Here is a 20,601-nt window from a genome sequence, read left to right as displayed (position 1 = left end):
ATTATTATTGCATATTTTCAGAAGTATTTCATTCACCTGCCAAAAGAAAAAGGAAAGTAAAAAGTACACATTACCAGTACTGTTGTCATGTGATGAAATGATGGACAATTATCGATTGAGAACCTTGGAGAAATAGTGAAAACGTAAAGATGGCTGAAAGAACCTGCTGTAGATCTGAGAGAAATCATAGAAAAGTCAACTATAAATTGACTTTAAAATCTTTAAGAACTAAAAGATATACACAAAGTGGAAATATTTGTTGTTGCTCCAAAAAGAGACAGAGACAGAAAATATATTCATACTTATAATCTCTTTCTCTCAAACACAGTGAGCAAGTCAGGAACTGTGGCATAATTTTGGGCAGTGATCTCAATTTGACAATTATTTTATTAAAGTCACCAGGACTGCTCTTATCTCAAACTAAGACATTGCCCCCTGCGTTCATATCAAACAGGATAGAGTAGTCTAACGCTTTATTTACGGGATTATCTAAATCATCAGTAGGACGTCTTCAGCTTGTCCACATTGTAGCAGCCTTACACGTATGTAAGTAACGTCATTGGTTGCCAGTTCAATACAAGATTACCTTTAAAATTCTTCTGTTAGTTCATAAATCTCTCAGTGGTTTGGCCCTTCAGTGCATCTCTGACTTGCTCAGTGTCTATAACCCAGTTACAGCTCTCTGGTCATCAGGTACCGATCTTTCAACTATTCTCAGTTAGATCTGAGTGTGCTGAGGGTGCTTTCAGTTACTTCTTTGGAAGAAACTGCCCGCTGACCTGACGTCAATTCCATTTGTGTCCGCATTCAAAAACAAGTTAAAACCTTTTTATTCTCACAGACGTACACTTAATAACTGTGTGTGCCTCAAGGTATCATAGTCCTACATAGCTAGGTCTTTATTGTTGTGTTATTTTACCGTTTTTTTAAGCACATTGAGTTTACTTGTAATGAAATGTGCTGTGTAAATAAATAAATTGCCGTTGCTAATGTGGCCTGCTAAGTAGTCCTAAAAAGGGTTATATATGCTGTAAAAGACAAGGAGCTTAGCTCATATCTGCTGAATCTCAGGCTACTACATACACGGAGGATGGCTATATGTGGGTAATGAACGTGGGTGCGAGGTTTCTTAGGTTTCCACAGGGATTATGATCCCTAACTGTGTTAGCATGACAAGCTCCCCTTTGTTCAAACAAGGTCGTTTTTGAACAGCCTGCTAATGTGCAGAAAAGAAATCTATTCCCCTCCTGCACCACTGACCAGCTTTGTTCTTTTAAGTGTGGAACCTACTTCCAGTTTTGCAGTATTTATTATTTACTATGTCAAAGAACAGGAAAAAATGTTGTTGGTTAATGTTTAGTCACCAGAAGACATGTAAATAATTTAATGCATTTGGTGCAAACATGGTTATTTTGTCAGGAACATGTGGTAGAATAACTGAACATTAAAGTCTGTTTTCATTTACTGCATTTCAACGTTGGATTAAAATTATTTCGGCCTCCTCATGTTTCCTTTCACCGTTTTCTCTTCTCCTCTTTGTCTCTCATGCTCGGCATTCCTTTGTGAAACATTCTGTTTAGCATTTATTATGTTTATAGATGCAGTTAAAGCTTAGAATAGATGAACATCCATCTTTACAGCCGTTTCCATCACTGGAGCAGCCAACTTTTTTTTATGCTATTACATTTCAAGTTGTCGGTGGCACGAAGTCTGTTTTCTGTACCACAGGATGATACTGGAATTAAGGAGCTAGTATTCATAAAATGTCATGTTCCTCTGTCAGCTGCAACCTTTAGTTACGGGTGGTTTGGTGTTTATTATTAGTCCAGTAAACAGAGTAGGATCTTTGTATGAGGAAATCTCATCAGATACCACAGTTATCTCTTTCAGAGTTGTTTAGCCTATTTGAGGTCATGCATGAAAAACCACAGGAGAAAAAAATAATCTGTGTCTGCAAGTTGAAATTAAGTTTATTAACTGAAGCCAAGTTGAAATTGGCTTCAGTTAATAAACTGTGCACTTTAAACTTGGAATTTGCCCTCTTTAATTTACCTGCCCTACTTTTACAAGTTAAAGCTAAACTACTGTTTTTGCCAAATGTGTTTCTTTAATTACCCACGTGTTAAAATTAATTTGCAATTAAGATTGAAGGACAATCTTGAGAAATGCTTTGTTGATTTTAAAAGAACTTGTCAGGTAAATGCCGATGACATTTATGTAAATCAGATCATTACATGATTTTGAAAATGTTTTATTAAGCTCTAACAAATCAGTCAAGCTCATTGTGTAAAGTAGGGAATCCATACAGTGCTATAGTTCAATAACTATTAAATTATGAACTCAATAAATATTCACAACACAGTGATTCTGCAGTATACAGTCTTTAGCAGTACGCTGCAATAGTTTTATAACAGAAGAAGAGAAAATTGAATCTTTGTGTATTATTGCTCCTCACTTTTAATTAATCGATTCAATGAATTAGCTCTTTGATTTGCTTTCCCCTGCTAACCGTGTTGTCTGGTACTTTCCCTCTGAGTTTCTTCCTAACTTCATCTCTTGAGAAATTGTACCAGCCAGTTTACAGTTGGTTTAGAGTTTTAATAAGAATATTGATATTTGGCATCAGTGTGTATTGAAAGTATTTCACATGAGGAAGTGATTAGTTATGTTGCTGCTTTGATATTCTGTCCCACCCTTCATGTGAAAAAAAAAAAAAAAAACGTCTTTAGATGTTGGACTTAGTGTGCTGCTTGTAATTCACTTATGTTTCAGCAGAGATGACAAAAAGCTGTGTTTTAAATTTTTCTGTGACAGCCACACCTTCACATACTTTGTATCTCCAAAACATTTCTAAATTTTTTCAGGTACAACAATATTAATGAATCACTGATTAGCGTGTGAAACATTCATATGTATCGTAAACAGCAAACCAAAAAAAGAAATGCTCAGAATACAGGTAAAGAAAATGAAATACCAAATGAAAAGGCGATTGCTGAGTGTCATATACAGTTCTTGGTACTGTTCCATGGATACCGGGGAATCTAGATTTCTTTTTTCCATTGAACCAAGTTTCTCATCTTGGAGTGACCAATCTGGTTGCTCCTTGTGCGTGACCTTTTTTTTCTTTTTCTTTTAGTCTTTTAGTGCTTTATTTTATTTTTTATGTATCAATTCGGATTTCCAAACTGTTTTTTTTTTCTTTTTAAAAAGAAATTGAGCCACAATGAGTTTCTTGGGTAGAGATATTTTAGCCCTTTTAACCTCATATTTTAACCTCAATTATTTCAGCCTGAGCTAGTGTCTTCAGTTGGACTTTCACCATGTGCAGGATTCTCTCATACATCTCTTTCTCTACGTCACCTGGCATCAAACATCTTTCTTTATATAAAGAAATTAGCTAATGGCAGTGAATTTGTTAGTAATTTTGTTTACGTGATTGTTTTTTGCACAGGGTAAGAATGTTTCCATGAAAATACTCATGAATGAGCCTCATTGATCCAGAGAGCTTGTGGTTTGTTCTTTGCAAACCTAAGCCATGCGGTCATGTTCTTTTTAGAGAGAAGAGATTTTCTCCTCGCAGCCCTTCCAAACAAACCACACTTGTTCAGTCTTTTTCTAATCGTGCTGTCATGAACTTTAAAATTCAACATGCTAACTGAGGCCTTTTTTTTGTTTGATTGTTTATTCGTTTGTTTGGTTTTTTGCAAATTCTTTGACCATATCTTGGGGTGGATTTTCTGGGACATATACTCCTGGAAAGATTGTGGCATTGTACTAACCCACACCGCTTCACACCGTAAAATTGCTAAACGTGTGCATTTGTTATTTATGCTCGCCATTTTAACAGCAGTCTGTCTTTTTCTCTTCCTATTCATCTTTCCCTGGCTGCCTCTCCCAGTCAAACTCTCCCACTTAGTCTCTCGTTCCATAATCCTTTTCTTTCATGTGAAGAACAGAGCTTCTCTTAGCATCAGGCGGTAATTCAGCCTCAAACCTATTCTCCATGCCTCTTTGATGCACACATTAGTCCCCGTGAGTGTGTGTGTTCTTTTGTGCAGTCCACTCCATCTTCTAAAATTTCCACATTGTTTCCTTTGGTAGGCAGCAGGGCTCAAATGAGTCTCTGTTTTCGTATCGTTTGTCTGAAGCCATCACTTCAGAAAGGGCTCCACCTTTTTGTCAAACGCTTTCTGAGGAGCTGATCATCGTTTAAATTTTGATAAAAGAGTGATTGTGTTTGTTTAGTGATTGGGGAATTTATTGAGGCCTTCCTTCCTTCTCCTTCTGTTGTGACCTTCGTGATGTATTCAGATGAGTACTTAGCGAGCATGTCAGACCACTTTGACTGAGTGCGCTGAGGCCTGGCAGTTCACAGGCTTTGGCTCCCAGAATGTTATTTGTACAGTGTAATTGTCTGTTTGGATAACATAACGACGTCTGATATTCTCTTGGAAATTTCTGCTTACATTCTGTATAGACAGATTTAATGTTTTGGGATTACTGAAAAACAAACACTTCACTCAGATTCTTTTTGTGCGATGTGCACTGCATGGCTGCCTCAGCTCTGAAAAAGAGAGAAAAGAAACTTTTTAAAAAAAAACTAAGGAACAGTTAGTCATTATCACAACAGGATGCATCAGCAAAACCAGAATGTTCAGTTGTGAATCAGCAAATATTGCTAGTGTCTTTATCTCACTTGTGTGTACTGGTTTCTTTATATGCGTGTTTTCCTCCATTCCCATACAGGTGAAGGTGAATAATGAGGTTGCCACGGGAACAGGGCCCAACAAGAAGGTTGCCAAGCGGAATGCAGCTGAGGCTATGCTGCTACAGCTGGGATACAAGGCCTCCACAGTCCCTCAGAACCCGGCTGAGGTAAAAACGCCTTCGCCAGCTTGTATATTTCATATCTGTTTTATATACAAGCCTCCCACTTTGCTGCACAACTGTTTATTTATCTTACTTCCTGACTGGTAGTAGTTGTATATTGTTGAATGTTATTTGAAGTTTTAAAAGATTCTACATAATGGGGGGGAGGAATAAATCACACAATTAATTATACAGAAGGTTTTGTTCACAGCCGTTTTAGAAATGTAAACTTTCCCAGCACTGGTTTCTTATACTGCATCTATAAATTATCTCATTTGTTTCATAATGATATGAATATATCAATATGATCCACAGATTACATTTGGTTCCGATTTCTTGTAGCTACTAAAGTGAAAACATGTTAAAACTGTTGAAGAGGTGAACACTTTATTAGTTATACCTTGATAGCACTAAGCTGGCCCCCCTTTTGCCTTCAGAACTGCAATAGTTCTTTGTGGCACAGATTAATTAAAGTGCTGGAAACATTCCTCAGAGATTTTGAACCACATTGACATGACGTCATCACTCAGTTGCTGCAGATGTTGTCAGTTGCACATCCATAATGTGAATCACATCCCAAAGGTGATCTGTTGGATTGATTGTGAGGCCATTTGAGTACACTGAACTCATTGTGATGTTCAAGAAATACATTTGTGATTTTTTGAGCCTTGTGACATGGGGTAATATCCTGAAGTAGCCATCAGAAGATGGATATTGTGTGGTCATAAAGAGGTGGACATTGTCAACAACAGCTCACCTTCCTAGTCAAGTGGCATTAAAAAGATGCTCAGCTGGTACCAAAGGACCTATGAAAGTATGGAAATGCTAAAAAATATCACCCACACCATTATACCACCAGCAGCAGCGTGAACCATTGAAACAACCCAGGGTTGATCGGTGTTTTCATGTTGTTTACATGAAATTATGATCCTGCCACTTTTCCAATCTTCTGTTCTGCAATTTTGGTGAGCCCTTGTGAATTGTAGCACCTGTTTCCTGTTCTTATCTGACAAGAGTGGCACCCAGTGTGGTCTTCTGCTTCTGTAGCCCATCTGCACCAAGGTTTGAAGATGCTGTTCTGCATACCTTTGTTGTATCAAGTAGTTATTTGAGTTACTGTTGCCCTCCTAGAGAACTGGTACTCATTTTCTCTTTTTTGGACCATTCTCGGGTTTACAGAGAATGGTCAGAAGTTTGTGGAATACTTAGATACTTAGACCACCCTGTGTGGCACCAACAACCATGCTACGTTCAAAGTCACATAAATGTCCTTTCGGGCACCTAATATAATGGCTAATGAGTGCAACATAAATGTATAGTATGTAGGTTGCTTTAGGTTACTTAATTACAGACACTCATGAGTTATTCCAATGGGTTTTTATTGCCTCTGTCACTTTTCTGTTTGCCTATCAAGGTCGGGGCTGCAGGGGGCAGCAGTCTAAGCAGAGACACCCAAATAATAACACTTTGCAATTGTTATTAGCATCAGAGCTATAAGAATGGTGATAGCGGATGGTACCTATAAAGTTGTATGCTGAAGAACTAATTAGGAAACTTCATGCACTGCCCTGACTTTATCTCATCTCTACAACCCCGCACAGTAATTCTGATACTCAATTCCCAGATTTATCTCAAATCCCAGTGCTGCTGACCTATTATACAACCCGTTCAGCTTCTCTAAACCATATGTGTTTTGCAAGCAACCATTGATCACCAACATCTTTATTCACCTCGTTGGTTTTTAAGCTCAAGGGGGCAGAATCAGATAGAGTTACATAACCAGTCTCTCTGTAGAATGTTAATTGTTCCCCAGACAGCTCATTAGTTTGATATATGATGCTGCATATACTGTATGTATACTATTCAGAAAACCAAATCTTAGAACTACAGGAGAGCAGAGATGGGCAGTAACGCGTTACTTGTAATCAGATTACAGTAAGCATTACTGTAATCTGATTACTTTTTTCAAGTAACGAGTAAAGTAAGGGATTACTATTGCAAAAACGGTAATTAGATTACAGTTACTTTCCCGTAGGAACGCTGCGTTACTGCGTTACTAAAACCGTGATTTTTTGCGAGAATGACAGTGACATAAGCGAGTGCGCCGTTAGTGACAACAGCTGTGTGCAGATCAACAATGGATCACATATCGAGTGCGGGAGAGCGTATGAGCGTGCAGCGTTTAAAGCGTGGAAGTACTGACCTTACTTTGAGTTTGATTCCATAAAAAGTAACAAAAACATTAGTGTCCATCGTGCGTGGGAAGAAAACTTCTTTTTACAGCGAAAAAAACCCCTAAACCTCCAAGCAAGCACCGAGTGTGCAACGACGTAATGGGAAACTCACAGAGAAACTCGCGGATTCTTCAACTGACCGCGGCACACCTGCACCAGGGTAAACCTCCGCCTACCGCAGTCCTGCTTTACAGGTGAAAATAGAGCAACAGGACCGCTGAGTCTTTGACTTTATTTATTTTCTGCTGTGTTTTACTTGCATCTATTTGAAAGAGTGAGTGTAAACACAAAAAATATTTTATTTTATGTGCTGGAATGTGCAGAAAATAGGTTTAAATGTTAAACTAATTTATTCAAGTCAGAGAATGTTGCATATAATTAAATTTTTGCTTGATGCATAAAGTTAAAAGATTAAAACTGATAAAACAAGTTAAAAAAAAAAGAGACTTTTCCATTTGATTACATTTTGTATGATGGATTATGCAGAAAAAGTAGAATTGGGCTGAAAGATCTATCGCTTTATCACCTCTTCAGGTTGTAAATCGTGTTTTTAAAAAGTAACTAAGTAATTAATTACTTTTGAAAATAAGTAATCAGTAAAGTAACGGGATTACTTTTTTGTGGAAGTAATCAGTAATTAGTTACTGATTACTTTTTTCAAGTAACTTGACCAACACTGCAGGAGAGTTAAACATGACATGCTCCGAAGAAAGCGCATCTCAGTTTGCAGCCAGTAATTTCCTTCCTTTTAGTTTGATTTTCTCAGCTCTGACATTAATTACCTTGATCTTCTGTGTAGTTACTGCTACTGAGACTTCAGCAGAGGAGTTTTTGAAAGTTTTAAACGCTCTGCACACTGAATGCCCCACTTACACGAGTCTCCAGGGGAATGTCAAACGTTACAGACATGTAATCAAATCACATCATTGGATGTTTCATTCTTTAGTCCTATAAACCACTGTGTTTTGTTTTCTAAGGTTTCAGATATGTGAGTCTGCTGTTATGGAAATAAGCAGTGAGTCTCCCTGTTTAAGCTAATTTCTGGCAAGAGGTGAGACCTGTCTGGTTACACTCAAGAAACAATATTTAGACAGAACAAAGTTATTGGCCGATACGTGACTGTGCAATAGCTCGACAACTCCGACAACGTCTCTGTACGAATTAGTTTTTCCTTTTCTTTTGATCTCAGACAACTCAGAGCTCTGTAGCTTTTGTAAGATAGGTTGTCTTTCTTTCGAGCGCTTTCTCTCCTTCCATTCCTCCTTTCTCTCTGTGAGCTGTGAGCTCTCTTGCACTGAAATTCCACTGTAGCGTGGGTGAATTTGTTTACAGCAATGTCATCTCCTCAGCTGTCACACATGTGAGAAATGATTTGTTTGTGTTTCACATGTGTTTGTGGCTGTGTGTGTTTGTGCAAGCAGACGCACACACCACAGCAGAAGTAACACATTGAATAGGAGCCTCTTTTTTTTGTTACTAAACATTGACAACCCCCCTAATTAAGTAGCTGGCCTAGAGACACTAGGCTCCTTAAGCATCCCCTCCTGTGAGCACTCGTCTCTTTGTTGACCAAACAGTAGGAAGGAACTTGTCTGACATGCGTGAAGAAGCTGTCTGTTCAAGAATCTACATCTCTCTTACCTCCCCCTTCTCTCCTTCTCTCCACATCACTACAGATGGACAACAAAGGCTGGAATGGACAAAAGGCGTCTTTTACTGAAGCGACAAGCAACAGTGAGTATCGGCACGTCTCCCCGTGTTTCTTTCCATTTCCTTCTCCTCCTCCTCTCTGGCTCTCCATCATTCCCTCCATCCTGCAGGTGGTTTTAGCCACCGAGATGGCCCGGCGTTTAATCTCTGTGACTGGTCAATGGGCCTCTGACTGTCAGCTTAATTGGCCGTGCGTCCTCGTGGGGAGCCTGCGAATTCAGGCTCATTCACACAGGCTTACAGGGCCGGCACACAGAGGCCCTCCGGGGAGTCCCTCCGCTGCCTTCCTGTGCAGAAAACATAGCCTTTCACTCAGGATTAACACACAAGTGCACAGGAGTATAGGGTATGTGCACATACACATACCCTTAATCCTCAACACATAGAGACACTGCAACTGTCATACATGTTTACAAGGTTTATCACATCAGTGGTTAAAGTAGTTAGCAGATTTCTCAAACTGATGAGACCAAAACCAAAATAGTAAATAAAATGTACACAATGCTAATTACACAAGGCTAGTTTGCTATAAAAGATTTTTAGACTATTTACTTGAGAAATGTTTTGCAGTTGAGTAGTGATCTCGTAAAGGTATTTCCATGTGTGCTCATGCGGTTGCACTCTGATCGGACCTTAAACATTAAATAGAGCGGGTAACTGCCTGGTTTCCAGTGGATTGGGTAGATGTGACCTGCCTTGAGTATGCTCTACCTAGCCAACACCACATGATAAAAATTGAGTAATTTTCAGGTAGACTATCACCTGTTGTTCATTAAATGTATGAAAGGAAACTGTTATACTCTAATCTGATTCCCCTGACATTGTCTGGCTTACATTATCCAGAAGGCCACGAATGCATCAGATAGCGGACTACCTGTGACTCTCATGCTACAGGTTCTGGCTCAGCTTCCTTAGTAAAGTTTGTGTTGTAACTAGTTGCTGAAACAGAATAAGTAATTAATAAATCATTACAACTAGTATTACAGAATGTCAAACTAGTGCTAAAAGGACCAAAGTAGTGGAAAAAACAGAAGTGGTGATATCCATGCTCTGGAATAAATGTTCAAAAAGGCATTCGGTAGTTAAAATGTGCATTGAGCACACAAGATTAGTAGTAGGTCTTTACTAGATATTAAGCTATTTTTTTATTTCAATTTGGATCTCTGTGCAGGTTTTTAGCAGCATGGTTGTGAAAATCACAATACCAGTCAATTAACTGGGCCAGTGTGTAGGTCCAGCCTGAACTACAATGAATGAATACACCTGTGGCTTATGGACTAAAGTCTTCTTCTAAATTTCTCACTAGTGGGATAATCAAGTACAAAAAGGAATACATGGCTTTGACTTTGGTTTATAGTGAAAGACCAAAGCTAATGGCATCGCTCACTATAATTAGCAAATGTTAGCATGCTAACAGTCTAAACTATGATGGTAAATATAGTTAACCTCCTAAACATCATCATGTTAGCCTTGCCATTGCTGTTATATCTGGACAATACCCAAGCCTGTTAATGTACAAACAGATACAAAGGAGAAACAGATCATTATCTCACCTTATGGACATCTTCAAAAGGTCAGCAAATGCAAAATACATTTCCTGTCTGGATTTATGTAAGATCTTACATAGGAATGTGATGGCCTTAAAGGGCATTTTATTTATAGAAGAGGCTTTGTCTCAAAGGACTCTTCACTGAGAACCTTAAGGGTGTAATTTTAAAACAGCTGGCCTCCATCATTGTCTCTTGTTAAGTTGGTTGTCTTGTCTGTAATCAAAATAAAAAATAATGCCGAAAATCTCACATTAAAGTCAAGAAGCTATTTCAAGAATTCCCATTCTATTTTTAGTTGTTTTGTTGTCTCCGGAGCCTGGCAGTGGTGTTATTTTGCTAGTCGTGCCACATGTGGCATAAGTTTTTTTTGTTGTTGTTTTTTTTAATATTACGTGTGAAAGAAGTTTCCAAAGAATTAATTGTCATGGTGTTGCTTAAGCATGTAAGTATCTGAGCTTGATTATATTTTTGTGATGTTCTAGATTGAGTTTTTAAAAAAGCAGATGTAAGCAGTTTTAAACTAGGAAAGTAAATGCCAGCAGCTTGAGAAAGAGCAGTTTGTGACTCAAATGAACAATCTGTGAGATGTCGAGCAGCAGAGGGGAAAACAGATAGCTTTAATAGATTCAAATGTGCTGTCGTCACTTTGGTCTAATGGAGGGTTTTGGCAGAGCTCCGGCTCCCTGACATGGGGCATCCAGCTTCACTCTGGAGAGGAGAATGGATGTCATGCTTAGCACACTTATGTTGAGAGAGTAATCGCCCAGATTTGTTGCATTGCTCACTGCTGGTTTAGACTTGATAGGCAGGACCCAGATGAGAACTGAGCCTGTGCCACAATTTTTATAGCACTCAAATCTGTGATTTAGTCGAGTTTCTGAAAGATATATTATCTAAATAATATTTGTAGATCAATGATTGTTCTCTTGGAAAAACTATTTTGGTGGTTGTGGTTTCTATTGAAGCCGGAGCTTCGGTCATTGCCCAATACCTCCAGAGTAGAGCCTCTTGGGAAACAAAATCTTCCTTTTTTCGATGACTGTTCCTATTGTTGGCTTGGAGTGTGCCTTTGGTCCATTGCCATTTCCACTTAGTTTATCTCACACTCAGCATGAGGCTTAACTATCTGCTAATTAGCTCTTTAAAGTTGCCCAAACCGCAGAACACTCACACGACGCTAATGTCTGAATAATATTTATTTCATAAACACCATTTACAACTCATTCAAACAGATACAGCTGGTCTCAGTTTTCTGTGTGCGTGTGTCTGTCAGTGCTGAATGGAAGATGTTTCTTGTTTGTCTTTTGTTTTGACGTATAGTGTGAATAAGTAGAAGTCTGGCTGGGGGTAAAAAAAAGGGGGGGGTGAAAATCTTTTCTTTTCCTTGCAGCTGTTCAAACTTTGCGAGTGTTTAAACAGGGCCCGTGTTTATAGGTGAATAAAATTAAAACTTTTAAACTTATAATCCTCAATATTTTAGCCATCTTTGTTGATGTAGCGACATCTGTTTTCGACTCTTTATAACGGCAGTGTTACTTATTGTGCGGATCTTTTCTGAATGAGACTTTTTTTTTTCAGAAGCACTTTAATCTTATGAGTAAGAGTCCAAGAATAACTCACCGTGCAATACTATCACAGTGTGTCACACACAGTGATGATATATCACAACACATTTTTCCGTAGTGATTACACCTCCACCCCCCCATAAAAGCATAAATTCTCTACATTCACTACTACACTGTGTAGTCAGGATGGGTTTTATTTATATTTTTTATGTTAAATTTTAATATACTTCAGTTAATTTGCTTTCTTCCACTGTTCAAATAATGCCACGAGAGAAAGCAATATGTTTGATTCCACCCCGTATTTTATATCATACAGATTTTTTGTGTAAAATGTGTAAAAATGTTAGAAAGCCCAGCCCTGAGTCTGAACCAAAGGAAGGTTACCGTAGAAAAAACTGCTTCAAATCTGTCTTCCTCAATGAATTTAGAATTGGCTCAGTCACACTAGAGTAAAACAAGGGCGGCAGTATCTGTGCTGCTACGAAAAATCACATTCAATATCAAGTGCAGGTAGCTGCAGCAGTCAGCTGCAATCAGAGGTTAAATGCCTGTAATGACTTCAGTTCTAAGGTGTTTGCACCGGTTGTCTGGTGAAAGGCAACCTGTCTCTAAACAATCATGGCCTAACTGCACGTACTCTCAGATTTGTGAGCTGCCAGGTAATTTGTAAATGCAGACAGACTGCCATTTTGCTATCAGTCTGAGTCACCAATGAGTGCAGCACATCTGCAAGAGTGCCTGTGTCATTTTACAAATTGCTTTCCTGCAGCAACTACATCACTATTTGTGGAGGAAAGCAACAGATTTACTACAGTTTCTCACAGTTAATAAGCATATTTTTACTAACAGTGACAGATTGTGTGTAATTGCCAGCTTCACCCCATTCAGCTGCAAACTGATAGCACACTGAGTCAGTCTTATTGCTGTTTTTCACCATCATGACGCACCAAAGTCACCTTGAAGACAGCAACTGAATCTGAGTGGTCTCAGACCTGGTCTCTGTCTTTGAAGCAAATGTTATAAAAACAAAAAAACACAAAAGCCTAATTTCACGTGGTTGCAATCATTTGGTTGTGCCATGCTCTTCCCTTGTCTCACTGTACCGTATGTGGATATACCTATTTTCTCAAATTAACTCCAAACAGCACAGGGAGAATGAAGTCATCTCCAAAGTCCCGTATTACCTCAAGTGTTGCATGCTTGAGGTAATAATCAGTTTCAGAGACATTCTCACTATTGGAAATGTTTAGGCAAGGGAGCTGCTTTGATAAATTGTGCAGGAGGACAGACACAGAACCCCAACTTGTACACTGTAAAGTCACCAAAGAATTATGAATTTACAAATTAGACTTTATACTATGGAGCAAGAAGGTCTCTAGTACCTAGGCCCCTGGCTAGTATCCACTCTGACAGTATCCCATATTTGCACTTGCTTCTTTCAGATGCCTAGAAAAGTAAACAATTTGTTTACTCCCAACCCTATTGGCTAGTTTAGTACACTTTCAAAAGAAAAAGAAAACAACTCTAACCCAAAATGATCTTAGCCATGAACAAAGCCTGCAACAAAGGTCCGGACCGTCAAAGTCCGGACTTGAATCCTATCCAAAGTTTTCGTGTGACGTCAGAGCTACTGGGACACGCCCACCTGACAGTATTGCAGTTCTTTACCCTCCAGCTATACTTTCAACCTTTTCAAGTTTAACTCAGCCAAAATGCCAGATAGTTGCTGTGCTATTGGATGCACTAATCAATGCACTAATGAACGTTTATTTATAGCTGCCAGAATGGTGTAGAAAATGGCACCAACAAGTGAGCAAACCTCACCTAAACCTGCCAAATGAGGACAAATTGCATCAATCCCTGCTTCTTAACAGCAACTCAAGCTGTCAGTGGCGTCTCATTTAAACTGTAGGGATGATTTACCTGACATCAGAAAAATACTCGCTCAACTTTACTCTTATGACACAACAGTAATGTGATGATTAATACTACCAGAACTTTTCTGGTCCTACACTGTGAATGTCCAAGTCAACAAAACTAAAGATTTACATATAGTAGTTTGTTTGAGTTAGCTAGGTAACACTTACAATTACCTCCAGATCGAAAATTCATGTAGCTATCCTTACTTTAAAAGCTTTCATCCAGGCAGCAATGTAGGGTGAATTTTCTTTTTACATACACATACAGATACAGGTAGACATGACCAAATGGGTACTCTGGGAAAGACAATGCTACTTTTAGGGATTCAATAAACCTGCCAGGTTAAAGTATGGATGTAGTTTCTCTTCATATCTTTGTTTTTCCTCCATGGATAGATAATAATTGACGGCTAGGATGATGAGTCGGTCACATGACTGAAAATTTTGAATTGAGATGCTTTGACATGACCTTAAGCAGTTCATTCATGCTCAAAAACCCGCCAGTGTAGCTGAATTAAAAGTTTTGCAAAGAAGAATTCAATGTGAAAGGCTAATTTCCAATTATTGCTTGATTGCAGTTCCTACTACAAAGGGTGGAACAACCAGGTATAAGGGTCATGGAACAATTACTTTTTCTGACTGCCACGTTTACAAGTCTTTTTTTGTTGTGTCTTCAGGGTTGGTATTTGCACCTTGGTCTTTTCTCATTGACGCCTATCCCCTAAAGTAGCATACTGTGGTTTATTTTAATGTAGATGATAACAGTAGATCATATCCTACTATCAGCCACAGTCATTCCTGTTGTCTGTCTTAAAAGACTGTTGGTCACAATTAACACAGTGTTACAATTTAAGAAAAAAAAACTTATGCAAAAATATAAATCTGTTGCTGCTGAAATTTTAATTTGGTGCCAAAGGGTATACAGTCCTGTTATTAGTTACCAAGCGGTGGTAAAATGATACTAAGACTTACATAGAAAGTTACATTTATAGGCTATCAGGAAAAAGGTTTTCTAGCATTTCTTAAATCTACACTTATAATAATGGCATTCCATTTACAATCAGGCCGTGCATTTTTATTGCAGTCTGCACTGTTATGGCATAAAAACAGGATATTCAAGTTTTTAGATTGATTGTTAATAGAAATTCTAGAGAGACTTTACTGTGTGATTTAATTATTGCTTCTAGTGAGTGGATACCTCAGGTCAAACAAATTTTAAATGGTTTGTTTTTGGCTCAATCCTGAAATTAGAGCAATTAGAGTTGCTGCTGGAGGTTATCATTGGCATTTTATTCATTGTGTGTCTGCTAAGTTAGTAGAAACTAGGCTAGGTTAGAGGCAAAAACTAAAAATCACAGGCAAAGGAAGAACCACAGTCCACATTTTAGGTGTAGCTCGAGATATATGTTTAAAACATTACCCACAGGCCTCTCCGTGGGGCTCAAAAGTGTTAGAGGGCCACAGAAGGCTGGCAAACTTCACTCTTTTCCCCCCAAACAACAAGTGAACCATTTGCAATGGCATCTTAGTTGGAAAACTCACTACAGGGGCCCCATGTAGGGATGTGTGCAAAGGACACCAGCTGCTTCAAAATGTGAGGATGATATAGAGGCCTAATAAGCATTATTGTCAGCTGATTTTTTAATGTTTTATGTATGTAACTGACGTGGCAAATATCATGTCCTTTGATCCATTTTCAGGTAGTTATAGCAGAAAAGGACATAAAGCAGGACGGAACCCTTGAAAAGGTTTCAAAAACTCAGTTCTGTCGAAACCTTTTTTTTAATTTAGCTTTAAAAGCTGTTGCATATTGGCAAAATGGGTTAACTCTATTTTTGATCTTCTTCCATTTACTAGCCTGAGGTAACACAAACGCAATTTCCTACACATAACCAATGCTGTCATTGACGAGCTATGCTCCACACAAAGAATGTTTCTGCGTTATATAAGGCATAGTGGGAGAAAGTAGGTAAATATGTCAAGGGCTGTCCATTTATCCCTCTGTCTTTCTGTTCTTTCCATTCCCAGACAAAACACCCACACACGCACCTCAGGCACCTACAACCCTCATTTTACTCTTTGTGTGTGTGTGCGTCAGTGTCCTTTGCCCTATGTAAGCTCTGGAAGGCATTGCTACAACAAACAGGGTGGCTTAGAGACAGGAAGAGAGCATAAAAAGAAAGCCTAAGTAAAAGAAGTAAGAGGGTGATTTTTCTCCCTTCTATTCCCATGGGTCTTGCAGCACGGCTTTTCACTTGAGTTGCCACATTTCATTTCCTGCTGTTCATATGTGTGTGTGTGTGTGCATTGTGTGCATGTGTAAGCTATGTGAAGGTCTTGCTCCACAGTGGTGATTTATAGCGGCGGGCTTCGGCCCTATCTGTTTTCGATCAGTCTCATGCTTGGCTCTGGCTTTCCTCCAATGCTCCCCTGGCCCACCGGACACCGAGTCTGGGTGGGACCCCTCTGCAACTGCCTGGAACCGGTACCACAAATAAGCTCTCCCTACTCCTCCGTTCACCACTTCTCAGGCTCAGCCTGCTTTTCTCCCGCTCTCCCCTTTCACTAACTTTCTCCCACTTTATGTACACAATTTCACAATCACTGTCCAGCATCACGCGCAAACACATCCAGCCACTCTTGCTTATTCACTCCCACTGTCTCTCGTCCATTGTCTCACTCTTGTTGTTTCTTGCTCTCACGCTCTCGCTTACCATCTGACACCAGCTTTAAGTACTCAATCACATGCAAACATGCAAACACTCTCACATGCACTGGGCAGTCACAGAAACTCACATGGATCACATTGACTGCCTCCTCCTCCCCCCCCTCCAATTCTCTTTGTCCACTGCTGATGTCATGTTGGCTAACACCTTTCATTTTTTATGATGCTGCATTCAGAATGTGCAGGCCTGCAAGTTTTACTTGTGTAAATTCAAATTAAAGTTGTCATCATGATTGGGAGGAGGGGGGAAAAGTCCTAGCATTTGTGTCATTGTTGGCAAGGGGCCACTTGTTGTAGTACGAGCAATAAGTTCTGGATTTCATTTGTTTCCTTCAGCTTTTCTGCTGCTCTGGAAAGGAATGCAAACTTCATTGTTCATTATGGGAAATACTGTCAGCAGGTTCCCAGAAACCTTACACTAGAGTAAGCTACAATTGTGCAAAACTCTGTCCTTGTTTGTGTATATCTGTCTGTGATTGTAAATGTTAACTGAAACAGGAAGTGACCTGTCAGTCAAGTGCTCGCTCCAGCGCTTTCTCCCAGCTGTTGGTCCATATGCACACACAAACAAGCCCACAGACATGTGCACAGACACACAGACAGCTGGTCTTCCTGTCTCTGGTGACCTTGGCTGGGCTTGGAGGCTCCTCATGGGTTTCACATTCACTCATCCCCACATCCTCTTCCATCTGAACGAGCTGCCAGCTCATCCTCCTTCTTTTATCCTCTCTTTACAATTCCTTGCATTCTTTTAATGCCTTGTACTCCTTCCTTTCACTTTCACCATGGCCACAGAGTAACAAACGTATTGAATCCCAACCCACGGGCATTTCCTGCTTCCGCAACACTTTCAGGTCAGTGATATCAGAGTCCAGAAAGCTTTAAAATGGTGCTGTTGTGTTCAGCTGGCTAGAACTACAGCAAGTATTGTCCAGTTTCACTTGTTAGACCACAAAGGTGCCTCGGCCAGGCCATTTGGGACATTTCCTCATTCAAAATAATATAACAAGAACCTTTTGTCTGTGACTAAACTTCCTTTGAGGTTCAGCTGGGTCTATGTTTGAAGACATAAAAACTGGAGCAGGATACCAGTGAAGGGACGGTGCTGTTTTCCATCAAAGATGAAGTCATAGACACTCTGTTGATATTGGTGGATGCTCCGTTTGTGTCTCTGTGTTTGTGTTTGAGAGTGAGAAAGAAAGGGGCTGTGTGTGTGTTTCCCAGCAGACGCTTTGATAGTGCTTGGACCTGCCAAAACACAAGTAACTGTCAACTATGTTTGGTGACGAAATGCCAGTTTAGGAGCTCACACTTGTAGGCACACAAATGGACACAGTTGGGCACCCACATAGACAAACACTCCTTGGTATTGTCTTAATGTAAGTGGCTAAGGAATCTGTATTCATGAGATTTCAACGCTTAATTATGAGATCCATAATAACCTTTTTCTCTGTTCTCTTTCCTAATGTCATTCCTTTATTCTGTTTTGCCTCTTTTAACTCTTTATACTTTTCTTTGTGTCCATTTATCTATTCATACTAACATCTTTTTTTTTAATCTTCACCTCCCTCCCTTCCTCCCGCCCTTCTTGACCCCTCCAGCCCAAAAGGGTCTGCTCCACCTAAGCCCAGATGTCTATCAGGAGATGGAGGCCAGTAGAAAGCAAGGTGGCAGTGCTCCGGGCCCCGGGAGCACCAGTAGCAACTCCGTTAACTACATGGCATCAAAAGACATGGGGCCCTGCTCTGCCCCGCTACCCCCAGGACACCCTTCTTATTACAGTGGCTCATCCTCCTCACCCAGCCCAACCGCTACCATGGCCAGGGAGCTGCTGCTGAATGGTCAGTCACCCACAGCCGAAGCCTCACTGCCCATGAAGGGGAAGAACCTGGCCTGTGGTGTCTCGGTGCAGCCAGCACAGCAGCTGGACTACCTGGCTCGCATCCAGGGCTTCCAGGTAAGATGCAAAAGAGGTGAACCTCTAAAATTTCTGTACATCTAAAAAATAATTTTTGTTACATGGTAAGTGGCCTGTGTTATGCCCTACTTTTGCAGTCTTACCAAACATTTTTAATTGGCAGTAATATAGGTGAATTCATTAAATGTGTCACTCTGTCACTGGAAGTACCTCAGCATAGTTAGTACAAAGTTCATATAAGCCTTAATAAGTGAGTGGCATGATATAACAACATTCTGTTTACAGCCTCATTGGTTGTCTGACAGATTTTGTTTCATTTCCATTGGACACCCTCTCAGATCTCAACATGCAGTTTGTTATTGGCGCAGAATAAAATAGGATGTTGACATCTTTGCTCCTAGGAAAAATTGGTGCTTGCCCATTGATTACATTAAAATCTTTAGCATTTTTGAGGCAACCAACTGATTGCCCAGAGAATATAACACTCTCAACCTCTGGGCAACTACTTTTAATAGCAAGGTGATTGCACAGGTCACCTAGTAGGAGGAAGCCTGTCTCCAAATAAAACACCTGAGTCAGCAACCCAGTATCACGCCAACATGTGTAATAGACACGCTGGTCCACCGTGTCCATTTCACGCTTTGCCTCTCCAAAACATGAAACGGAAACTGCATTTCCAGCAGGGGAAGATAATATCTTTAAAGCCAACAAGTTGCTAGTGAGCAAAAATCATATAAAGTGTGTTCCAGGGTCCTTAATCATCAGAAATGATTAAGCTAGGTGGCTAATATGTATATACATGTAAATATGTTATTAATATCCGTTTAAACACTTTCCCGTGATTTTTTTGTATGTTGGCTTGAAATAAAATATCTCTCTCTGCTGTTATTGCAACTTCTGCATACATGTCCATTTCACATTTTTGAGAGGCAACACGTGGAATGGACACTGTGGACTAGCATGTCTATTACACACTTTGCTGGATATCTGGTCGGAGTTGGTCTCTACCAGTGAGCATAACCAGTTTCTGTCTTTCTTTGCAATAGGGGACTTGACTCAACTGGTTACCAGCTGGTTTTATTCTGGTTATATTTCTTTCAAAAAGGAAGGTTGTCACCCATGTCATTTTGTTGCTAAATCGTCATCCTGTAGCTACTGCACCGCTATATATAGAGGAATTTCTGCTCCAGATCTATGAGGTTCTGGCTGGACTCCAAATGCAAGTTGTTAATATGAAATTCTGTTTAATGTGAATTTCTGCATATGTAGGTGCCAACAGATTTGAGGTTTTCACTGATTTTTCACAGTTAATCGCCATATCATTACAAACAGATTGATGCATCAAGACAGCAGCAATTAGACAGAGTCGGTCTGCTGCTATCAGTCTGCAGTTAAATGGGATCGAGATGGCAATTACATGCAATATGTTTGTGATAATATGGCAATTAACTGTGATAAATCAGTTAAAAATCAAATCTTTTGGCATCTACATATACAGAAATTCACAAGTCGCTTTGACGATGCCAACTGAACGCAAGCGAATCTGATCACCATCTTTGAAGCAAATGTTTCTAAGTTTAAAAAAAGGTTAAAAAATCTGAATTTTCCTGTTTTGCTCAGTGAACTTTCTTGCTGCTTTAACCTTTATTATTCTTGTGGAATAAAGTCTTGTCATTTAAACTGGATTCAATTATGTCATAAATTTAATAATTCCAACTAAAAAAAGTTAAAGACACCCCCCCCCCCCCCCCCCTTCTCCTCCAGCACTACACCCATACAGTAATCACACATGACATGACAGATGTTAGCATGACCATGCATAAATATGATCAACAACTGTGTCCAAATTCTTCTCCCTCTAGAACAGTGCTGCAAATAAAAATGTGTTCTTCATCAGCCGTGTGTTTATAAAGAAGATATTTGGACAGTTAAAAAGAAAAATGAAAATACACATTTAAAGTATGTGCTAGAGGTTGCCGAGTCTACAGTATCTTAGAGTCATCACAGCGGTTGTCCTACAGCACAGTGGGACTTGTGTGTGGAGCGTACAACCTAGAACTGCTCGATAACACCCTATCCATTTTCTGTTTCTCACATTATTGGCACGCCGA

The 20,601-nt window shown here is 39.6% G+C and overlaps 1 protein-coding gene across 1 annotated transcript in view; it reads left to right on the top strand.

The window, feature by feature from the left end:
- The window catches only part of stau2 (staufen double-stranded RNA binding protein 2), a 102,672-nt gene that overhangs the window by 37,947 nt on the left and 44,124 nt on the right, over window positions 1-20,601 (top strand). Inside the window, exons 10-12 of the mRNA XM_080865409.1 lie at window positions 4,747-4,875; window positions 8,780-8,837; window positions 18,174-18,529. Coding sequence (XP_080721535.1) covers window positions 4,747-4,875; window positions 8,780-8,837; window positions 18,174-18,529 — 543 coding nt within the window. The remainder of the gene's footprint in view (window positions 1-4,746; window positions 4,876-8,779; window positions 8,838-18,173; window positions 18,530-20,601) is intronic.

Source organism: Rhamphochromis sp. 'chilingali' (assembly GCF_963969265.1).
Source record: "Rhamphochromis sp. 'chilingali' genome assembly, chromosome: 18".
In the NCBI taxonomy this organism is placed as follows: domain Eukaryota; kingdom Metazoa; phylum Chordata; class Actinopteri; order Cichliformes; family Cichlidae; genus Rhamphochromis; species Rhamphochromis sp. 'chilingali'.
The sequence above is the reverse complement of the archived record's forward strand: the minus strand, read 5'-3'. Positions and strand labels throughout refer to the sequence as shown.